Source organism: Parambassis ranga, unplaced genomic scaffold (assembly GCF_900634625.1).
Source record: "Parambassis ranga unplaced genomic scaffold, fParRan2.1 scaffold_143_arrow_ctg1, whole genome shotgun sequence".
Taxonomy (NCBI): domain Eukaryota; kingdom Metazoa; phylum Chordata; class Actinopteri; family Ambassidae; genus Parambassis; species Parambassis ranga.
The window spans coordinates 43,197-53,353 of NW_021144718.1; the positions used below are offsets into that span (position 1 = coordinate 43,197).

The window sequence follows — 10,157 nt, forward strand, 5'->3', positions numbered from 1 at the left end:
ATGAAATAGAACACAGTGTTTGCCTAAAAATGCACAAAATATATATAAAACAAAATAACTATAGATGTATGTATGGTTGTATGTATATATCAGATATTCATTCACAGAACAACTGTAGCTGTATTCATTGTTCACCTCACAAATCAGTCCTCCACAACTACTTTTGGAGGAATAGTAAAAGCGCACACCTCCCCCACACAGGTAAACAAAACAAAGGACACAACACTGTATTCACTAATTCTTTGAAACGTCTACATTCTATTTATAAAACTGCAACATGTATAAAAGTTACACTTACTTGTCATGGACAATATCTTCTCCTTCAATGAACATGTCCTCCTCCACCGAGTCAACAGACGACACATAACTTTGCGCATCCGACACATCCTCGTCAGAAAAGTCGCTTTCCCGTCTCGTACACTCTTCAATAACTTCTTCAACAGTGTAATTCTTCTTTTCCATGCGTTTCGCCATCTCTCTGGTCACTGGAAATACCACTGGAATGGAGATATACGCTCACTCTCACTATTACGCATTTACGCATGGACAGCCGGCATCCATTGTTCATGTTTACGCTTAGGCCTGTAGCCCACCCTCCTTCCACAACCCCTTCATGTGGGACATCCCCGTGACGGAAATCTTATTGGCTATACGTCCATTGCATCAGATTCAGCGTCAAATATAATGGGCTGAAAATACAAGCGTAAGAGTGGGGGGAGGTGCTTCGCTCGATATAGTCGCTCATTGGATTCTTTTGGCTAGGGACAGGCCCTCGATCCTTTTGTATGGTCAAACGAGCTGTCAATCAATAGAGTAGGGAAGTGGCTTTCCAACGAGGTGTAGGTTGTCAACAAAGAGCACAAAATGGCTGCGCCCAGACGGAGATATTGCAGTGAAAACATGAACCGTCCCGTCCTCGGGCCGCGTGTATATAAAAGGTTAATATGTTTACCATCATGATTACTACCAATATGAAGTGCAATTTAAATATTAATACACAACTACTTAGAAAACAATATGAACAAACGTGCACCAGGCAAAAGATTGACACGGATAAATATGTAGAAGATTTTGGAGATGAAGTATACATTAAATGTATTTTACAAGCTGACCGGAAGCATTACTTCTGGTCTCGCACTGCCTCCTTGTGGCGACATGCGGAACGTGTGGTTGCTAGGGGCAACTGACAACAGACCTGAACCATAGCAACCGACACACAGACGCTGTATAAAGCCGGAGTCAAGACATATTGCTGAGAATTACTGCGTTGTTGCTTTCCATAGCATTTGTCAGGCACGGTGTTAAAATGGAAATTATGTCTGGAGTTCTCGACCCAGTTTTGGCTGAAGTGGGGTGGGATAGCCGTTATGCTGTCCCCGAGCTCAACGCTGAAAACAAAGCCTTACTGGAGGAGGTGAGGAAACTTATTATTAACATGTTTAATGGCACATGTTTAGCTTCCTTTTCTCTGTTTGTTTTTGGGTGTCATCGTGTGGGTCGTTTAAAATTACTCACTGAAGAATAATGTTGTAATGAGGTTTGTTTTGACTGAGCGCAGGTTGTGCACACGGTCCTCCTGCAGTGACACCAGGGTCACTGTTCAATTCATTATTTTAAATATTTGAGAGCACCTGTAAATTCCGGGCACAGCTGAAATTTCCAAATAAAATGTGACATTTGAATCTTTTTTTCTTGTTAAGTGACAGATATGTATGTATGGACAAAACGTCCTCCCTTTACACTTTAGATTGTGTTTTCTTAATGTTATTGCACATCAGTTTTTCGGTATCTGAATTTTGATTCACTGTGTGCTGTGTCATGATGATGTCAACAGATTTGTAGAAAAGAGAGAGAGCGGACACAACTGGAAGACAAACTGGAGAAAAACAAGGAACAAAAGAAGAACATGGCCAATTACCTAAAGAATATTAAAGAAGAGCTGGAAAACACTGAGGTCAGTATTGTATCTATGAGTTGTGATATGTTTGTTTTGTGTTATGCAGTGTGTGTTATTTGTATTGTCTAGGCTTTGTGTGAGGCAAAGGAGAGAGAGATAGAGTTAGAGAAACACCTGACAGCCCTCGCGGAGAGAGAAACCAGCCGCCTGACTCAGGACACAGCTAAGATGGAGAATGAGCTCAGCTCCTTAGGAGAGAGGAAAAACACGCTGGAGGTCAGAGCCTTTCATGAATAAAAAAATAGAAAAGAGAAGTAGCTATGGATTGTGATGCCACAATAACATGTATCTGTATCCCCAGAACAACATTTTCAAGGCCAAACAGAAGCTGGAGGAGTTCAGGCAGCAGATGAACTGGGACCAGCAGACAATGGATTGCTTTTTGGAGGAGTCAGCAGGCAAATATGAGGACACGATGGCCATCAACAAATACGCTCAGCAAGATGAGCAGAGGATCAAGGTAAAGAGATGAAAACATCTCTCTTCTGCAGCACTTACAGCTTTGAGTTATCATCAACTAACAGCTGTCTAACCTCCCCTGGTGCAGTCGCTCATTCTGGTGATAGAGAAGAAGTCTGTGGAGGCCAATGAAAAGCTCAAAGCACTCGATAAAGAGAAGACTGAGACAAAATTAGCCCAGGTAATGTGTAAAAACACAGCACATCCATGGTGTTATTACTAACAGTATGTGTAAACAAATGTTAGTATGGCAGTTGTGGTTTCCCATTAAAATCCCTCTGCTGTCGTACCAGCTTGCATTGGATAAGGTGACAGAGAATCTGCAGCAGGCTCACCTGGAGACACAGCAGCTTACCCACCTGTGGGAAAACACTATCAAGTACATGAAGCAACAGGATGCTGAGATGCAGCAGTGTGCACTGGTAAAGCATGGGACATTAAACATCTACTGGTCATTCATTCTAGAGTGAATTCACACAGGAGAGTCTTTTCTTTGTAATTATTATTACAGCAACTTGCCCAAGCCAACCAGAAGCTGAGGGAAAAGAAGGCCGCCATTGCAGAGAAGAAGCACCTGATGGAGATCCAGAGGGACAACAGGAAAGAAACCGAGAGGAAGTCAGCGGTGGCCAACAAACAGGCAGTAAAACTGCGGCAGGAGCTGAAGGGGCAGGAGAGTGACAGTGGCAGGCTGCAGGATGAGGTGCTGAATGTGGACTAATAATAAACTGCCTTCATATTGATATTATTATAAGTGCGAGTGAACTGACTCTTGTGTGTCCCGCAGCTGAAAAGCTGCAAAGGCAACCTAGAGAGAAAAACCTCTGATGTGAAGATGCTGACGTCCCACATATCCACGATGAAGAAGGACATCCAGGACTACAATGACAAGTCAGTGTATCACAGCAGGGCTCTGTGTGTATTGACTGGAGCTGTTGTAATGTACTACACAATGTCTGTTTTATGTTTCTGTGTATTTTAGACTGAAGGAAGCCAAGATCCACAATGCTGCGCTGGAGGAGAAACTGAAGGTTGTGACTCAGACTGCCCTCAGTGAGGAGGAGAGAGCAGCACAGATGGAGCAGTTCCTCAGAGATGAGGAGCAGGCCAGTAAGGTGAGCATTGATGGCCTGTCGGACCCTTTCAGTTCTTTATCACTGGGTATTTTTGCAGCCCCTCTCTTTGGTCATCTGTTTTTTATGGTTTGCTACATTTGGTCACACGGTGGCAGAAACTTATTTCCTCTCTGTAACTCCATGCCTGTGTTTCACTCCAGGAGTTGGACATCCAGCTGCGTGACTACAACTCAGAGCTGTCTCACCATAGAGAGCACCTGCAGGCTGTCAGGATGAAAAAGGAGGCTTCTGCTGCGCAAGTTTCAAGGAGTAAATCCACCATTGTGCGCCTGCATAACCAGCTCAAAAAACAGGAGGAGGAAATTACAAGGCAGCAGACCATCTTGAGACAAGTGGCACGTTTAGCAAAACACTACCCAGCCTCCCTATGTCTTATGCTCCACTCTGCAACACAAATGCTGACAGTATTTGTTTGTCCCCTTCATTGTGCAGGACAGTCGGAACAATGCACTGAATAAAAAACTGGAACGCCTGCGAGGAGATGACATTCCATCAGATGCAAAACAAATGCTGGATGTGAAGATTGCTGAGCTGACCAAACACCTAGAGGAGAAAAAAACCACAGCTAAGATGCTCACTGACATGCTCAAAGAGTCTGAGGTCAGTCTGATAATATACTTGGCTTTTTTTTTCTATAAACCTCTGACATATACTGAGATAAATCTTGGTGTCTGGCAGACTCATATTCGCTGCCAGAAGAAGGAGATGGAGAAGTCAGCAGCTCAGAAGAAAGATTTGACCGACAAAGTGGAGGAGCTCAACTTGTTCTGTAGTACCTGTGAGAAGGACCTGAAGAAAGTCCGACAGAGGAAACAGGTACCTGTGATCACCATCATGTGTCACTGTGGAAGGTCAATACATCCTATAGCAACTTAAATGAATGCAAACAAACTGAAGTAGTTTTTCCTCAAAGCTGAGAATCGACCTGACAGAAAGGCTGTATGCACTGTGATTTTAAACTCATGGGTTCCCTATCAGGACAGCATGGTGGAGCACAAGTTTATGAAGCTAGAGGTGGAGCGTATGAGGGATCTGCTGTACAACAAGGCAGATGGCGTGCTGTCTTTGGAGAAGAGGAAGCTGAACCTGCAGAAAGCTATGAAAGAGAGGGAGGATGAGATCAAAGTGTACAAAGAAATGCTCAGCCAGCAGCTGAAGCTCGGTGAACAGGAGAGGCAGAGACTCAGGTAAAAAAAAAAACAAATCACTCAGTTCTCAAAGGTTTGTCACATCACTTAATGTCAATCATTGTATCTCAGTGCTGAACTCAATGAGAAACTGTCCAAGATTGAAACTTTGAAGAAACGTTTTGAGGTTGTGACCCTGACCAAGGCAGGTCCTGAGGCGGAGGGGGAGCACTCACAGGCTTACTACATCACTAAGGTCGGAGCTCTTCACACATAGTCTACTGAAGCACACACCATGGTTCCAGACCTTTGCATCACCTGTGTGTGCTTTTCACCAGGTTGCACAAGAGAAAGGGGAACTTAAGCAGAAGGGTGATGAGCTGGATGCTAAAATCCACAAGCTGGAGCTGGAAAACAGCGCTCTGGAGAACACCAACCAGCTGTTCAGCAACTCTAACTCTGTATACCGCAAATCTTTCAACAAAGCTGAAGAATCCAGTATGTAAACCAGCGACAGCCCTCTTCAACTGTATACTTGTTGATTGATTGATTGTTAAATGATGGCGGCAGCTGTCATTGGCCACAATGTAATTTGTTTTCGTTTTAGGTCCGGACTATCAGGAGAAGTTGAAGCTGGAGGAGCAGCTGAGAGCTGCTGAAGTGAAGCTGAAGGATAACAAACGACAGATCCAGGAGCTCCAACAGGACATGCAGGTTATTGTTATTTATAGCCAGTGTAGAGCAGATCACTGAGAACGAAGCAATTAGTCTTCGACGGCTCAGGTTACATTCAGACTGATTCTGGATTAACTGGATCTTAACCATGCAAATACTTTGTTAGCTCATATATCATTAGCATAATGGTCAACATTCAGCAGGCAGTAATAGTTAAATTACAATTTTGTTACAGACAGGTAAAAGAACTTTAGTCATGTAAATAGTAATTCATTCAAAATCATCAGATAAGATATTATGTTTGTAACCAGGAAGTCAGTTATTATCACTGCAACACAGTGATGGATATGCTTTGGGCCAAGTTAGAGAATCAATCATTTACACACTTAGTCCAGCACCCATGGAGCACACAGATCCCTTCTTTGTAGAAGTCGCCCACAGACCATGTGGCCTAAAGGTGCATCTCTTTTGTGCAGCCATCACTGCACAATACTACAGACTACAGGAAATACAGAGGGTGTATTATGTAGCGCCCCTGTGAAAGCCAAAAATAAACTTGTTTAAACTATCTGCCTGACATTGATCTTGTATGAATCTCTGTGTATGTGCATGTTCAGCTTTAGTGTATTCATGGGTGTGTGTCTGTTTCCAGGAAAGGAACAAGACTCTGCAGAACCTGCAACAAGAGGAGCAAGAGGAGGGAGAAAAGATGAGAATAAATCAGACACTCCTGGAGAAACTGAACAAAGACATCACTGTTCAGAAGGAGAAAATCGACAGAGCCACAAAACAGGTTTAAAATCAACCGCTTATTCTAAAGTCATTTCATGACGCGGCAGTAAACACAGGGGGTGTTGTGTGTGTGTGTGTGTGTGTGTGTGTATACAGAACCCTGGCTATTGCCTCAGTCATGTTTAATTCTGTAATGTCCTGCTGTTTTCCAGTGCTCCAAGCTGACCAAACAGATCCGCTCAGCCAAAAAAACCAAGAGTGAGACTTTGGAAGAGAAGGACATTAAAGTGACAGAGATGAAGGAATTTAACAAGGTTATTGACAAGATGCTGAATGAGGCCATGGAGAAAAACCCAGACGTCAGACCGGCGCTGGAGAAATACTTCCTGCAGGTGCAGAACGGCTCAAACAGCTCAAACAGCAGGACTAATGCAGCCACAGCAGCTTACCCTTTAATGCTCCTCTCTATTACCCCTCACAGGACAATCTGTCTCTTCCACCTCCTCCTTCAACTCCTTCCACCCAGCGGAGCTTCAGGACAAACTCTGCCCGCAGCTCGACCACTTCCAGGTCAGACTTACCCTGAAATGGGTCACACTAGAATACTACACTGATAACAGTTCACCTTTAACAGTCAGTCAGCTCCACAGCTGCAAGGTGTTGGTGATAAAAATGCACAAGATGAATACGACTATAAACAGAGTATAACGAGTGAGGTGGATATTTTAGTACACCACTCTTCCTCTGTATATTTATTGTGCTCTGCCTGTATTGTAGACCTCCTGCATCCTCAGCCAGCAGCCGTGGAGCCTCTGCTCCACAGCCCCCCACAGTGAAGATGGTGGGACTGGACTTGAACCTGAAGAACGTCCGACAGAGGAAACAGGTACCTGTGATCACCATCATGTGTCACTGTGGAAGGTCAATACATCCTATAGCAACTTAAATGAATGCAAACAAACTAAGGTAGTTTTTCCTCAAAGCTGAGAATCGACCTGACAGAAAGGCTGTATGCACTGTGATTTTAAACTCATGGGTTACCTATCAGGACAGCATGGTGGAGCACAAGTTTATGAAGCTAGAGGTGGAGCGTATGAGGGATCTGCTGTACAACAAGGCAGACGGCGTGCTGTCCTGCATGACCTGCAGCTCAAACAGCAGGACTAATGCAGCCACAGCAGCTTACCCTTTAATGCTCCTCTCTATTACCCCTCACAGGACAATCTGTCTCTTCCACCTCTTCCTTCAACTCCTTCCTCCCAGCGGAGCTACAGGACAAACTCTGCCCGCAGCTCAACCACTTCCAGGTCAGACTTACCCTGAAATGGGTCACACTAGAATACTACACTGATAACAGTTCACCTTTAACAGTCAGTCAGCTCCACAGCTGCAAGGTGTTGGTGATAAAAATGCACAAGATGAATACGACTATAAACAGAGTATAACGAGTGAGGTGGATATTTTAGTACACCACTCTTCCTCTGTATATTTATTGTGCTCTGCCTGTATTGTAGACCTCCTGCATCCTCAGCCAGCAGCCGTGGAGCCTCTGCTCCACAGCCCCCCACAGTGAAGATGGTGGGACTGGACTTGAACCTGAAGAACGTCCGACAGAGGAAACAGGTACCTGTGATCACCATCATGTGTCACTGTGGAAGGTCAATACATCCTATAGCAACTTAAATGAATGCAAACAAACTGAAGTAGTTTTTCCTCAAAGCTAAGAATCGACCTGACAGAAAGGCTGTATGCACTGTGATTTTAAACACATGGGTTACCTATCAGGACAGCATGGTGGAGCACAAGTTTATGAAGCTAGAGGTGGAGCGTATGAGGGATCTGCTGTACAACAAGGCAGACGGCGTGCTGTCCTGCATGACCTGCAGCTCAAACAGCAGGACTAATGCAGCCACAGCAGCTTACCCTTTAATGCTCCTCTCTATTACCCCTCACAGGACAATCTGTCTCTTCCACCTCTTCCTTCAACTCCTTCCTCCCAGCGGAGCTACAGGACAAACTCTGCCCGCAGCTCGACCACTTCCAGGTCAGACTTACCCTGAAATGGGTCACACTAGAATACTACACTGATAACAGTTCACCTTTAACAGTCAGTCAGCTCCACAGCAGCAAGGTGTTGGTGATAAAAATGCACAAGATGAATACGACTATAAACAGAGTATAACGAGTGAGGTGGATATTTTAGTACACCACTCTTCCTCTGTGTATTTATTGTGCTCTGCCTGTATTGTAGACCTCCTGCATCCTCAGCCAGCAGCCGTGGAGCCTCTGCTCCACAGCCCCCCACAGTGAAGATGGTGGGACTGGACTTGAATCTGCCTGTGACCTCCTCTCCTCTCACCACCTCCAGACGTTCCAGCTCAGGGAGCAGCACAAAGAGCGGCAGCAGCACAAAGAGGAACCTGTAGCATGCTGTGTTCATCTTTACTAGCTGATCTTTGTAAACAGAGAGGAGATGGGAGGCTGTAAACATGTTCTTTTGTGCTGTGAAGTCGGCCATTTTAACATGGGAGCGGAGCGGCATGTTCACACTGAAGGATGAAGCACACACTCTCCAGGCTTCAAGAGAAGACGGCAAAGGAAGAAGCTGAGGACAGGACGGGAGAGAGAATATAGTATATAATCTGTATAGTATAAAAAAATATTTGTGTTATTTCAGCCAAGATATATTTGTGTTTATTGCTGTGAAAGAAAGCAAGTCTGAAGGATGAACAGTTTAATATGACGTCACTAATGCCTCCACCCCCAGCTCGGACTGACTTCCTGCATCTGGCTAAAAATACAGCAGACAACATGTTTCGTAAGGCTCCTAAGAACCGCCACAATCTCTCTCAAAACATGACCATCAGTGCTTTGAAGCAGAAACGTTTTAGAAAAAAAAAGTAATCAGGACAAATAACTCTGCTTTCTTGGCTGATCTGAACACTATCTGGTTACAAATGACTCCGCCATCCAGCTCGACCGCCTAACATGTTTCAGAGCGGACAGAGCCCTGGTTGAAGGAGGTAAGACCCGCGGCGGCGGGCTCTGTGTTTACATCAATGACAAACACTGCTCGCCACTTGCGGAGCTTATGATTATAAAGTGCCGGCCGTTTTACCTGCCACGGGAGTTTACAGCTATACTGCTTGTAGCTGCGTACATCCCGCCGAGCTCCAGCAACAACAACAGGAGCGACGCACTGAATGAGCTCTACCTGCAGGTCAGTGAGCAGCAGACAGCCCACCCTGATGCTTTTCTCATCCTGGCGGGTGATTTCAACCATGCAGACCCCAAGACTGTGTTTCCAAAAATTCACAAACACATAGACTTTCCAACCTGTGGTAACAACACACTGGACAATGTTTACACCACCCAGAGAGGCGCTTACAAAGCCCTCCCCCTCCCCCACCTCGGAGCCTCTGATCACATTACTGTTATGTTAATGCCAGCATACAGACCACTGGTAAAAGTTGCCAAACCAGTCCGAAAAGAAGTGAGAGTGTGGCCGGAGGGAGCCACAGGAGCTTTACAGGACTGTTTCAGCACAACAGACTGGGATGTGTTTAAGCAGGCTGCAACCCACAAAAACTGCACTGACCTCCAGGAGTACTCAGAGACTGTCACTGCATACATCACCAAATGTATTGATGATGTAACTGAAACCAGGACAGTCAGCATTCGAGCCAGTCAGAAACCATGGCTGACAGGGGAGGTCTACAGGCTGCTGAGGGCCAGGAACGCTGCCTTCAGAAGAGGCAACGAGACCAGCCTAAGGTTAGCCAGAGCTGACCTGTCCCGTGGCATCAGGAAGGCGAAGAGGCAGTACTCCAGGAGGGTTGCCCACCACTTCAGCGACAGCAGAGACACCCGGAGCCTGTGGCGGGGGATACAGACCATCACGGACTACAAGCCCTCTCCACGGACCTGTGACAGCAACAGCTCTCTGCTGAACCAGCTGAATGACTTCTTTGGACGCTTTGAAGCACTCAACAGCACCCCTGCACAAAAGATCACACCCTCTCCCACTGACCAGGTATTTTCCCTGTCCCGAGCCAGCGTGAGGACATCTCT

The 10,157-nt window shown here is 45.5% G+C and overlaps 1 protein-coding gene across 1 annotated transcript; it reads left to right on the top strand.

Annotated features, from left to right (window-relative positions):
- The first annotated feature begins 1,216 nt into the window (after nt 1–1,216).
- Nucleotides 1,217–9,189, top strand: LOC114429496 (coiled-coil domain-containing protein 39-like). Its single transcript, XM_028398299.1, has 20 exons — nt 1,217–1,414; nt 1,835–1,954; nt 2,027–2,173; nt 2,259–2,417; nt 2,505–2,597; nt 2,710–2,838; nt 2,928–3,119; nt 3,204–3,307; nt 3,399–3,531; nt 3,693–3,887; nt 3,985–4,152; nt 4,231–4,368; nt 4,531–4,739; nt 4,812–4,935; nt 5,018–5,177; nt 5,287–5,393; nt 6,007–6,147; nt 6,299–6,478; nt 6,568–6,656; nt 8,338–9,189. The coding sequence occupies exons 1-20, from the start codon at nt 1,307–1,309 to the stop codon at nt 8,510–8,512; spliced, it is 2,871 nt and encodes a 956-aa protein (XP_028254100.1). The 5' UTR covers nt 1,217–1,306; the 3' UTR covers nt 8,513–9,189.
- Nucleotides 9,190–10,157: the final 968 nt, after the last annotated feature.

Bases quoted from the DNA above. Each gene is read 5' to 3' on its own strand.
- LOC114429496 (XM_028398299.1), top strand. From the start codon at position 1,307: ATGGAAATTATGTCTGGAGTTCTCGACCCAGTTTTGGCTGAAGTGGGG. The intron at 3,532-3,692 runs GTGAGCATTGAT...GTTTCACTCCAG, and splicing joins ATGAGGAGCAGGCCAGTAAG to GAGTTGGACATCCAGCTGCG. The intron at 4,369-4,530 runs GTACCTGTGATC...GTTCCCTATCAG, and splicing joins AAGTCCGACAGAGGAAACAG to GACAGCATGGTGGAGCACAA.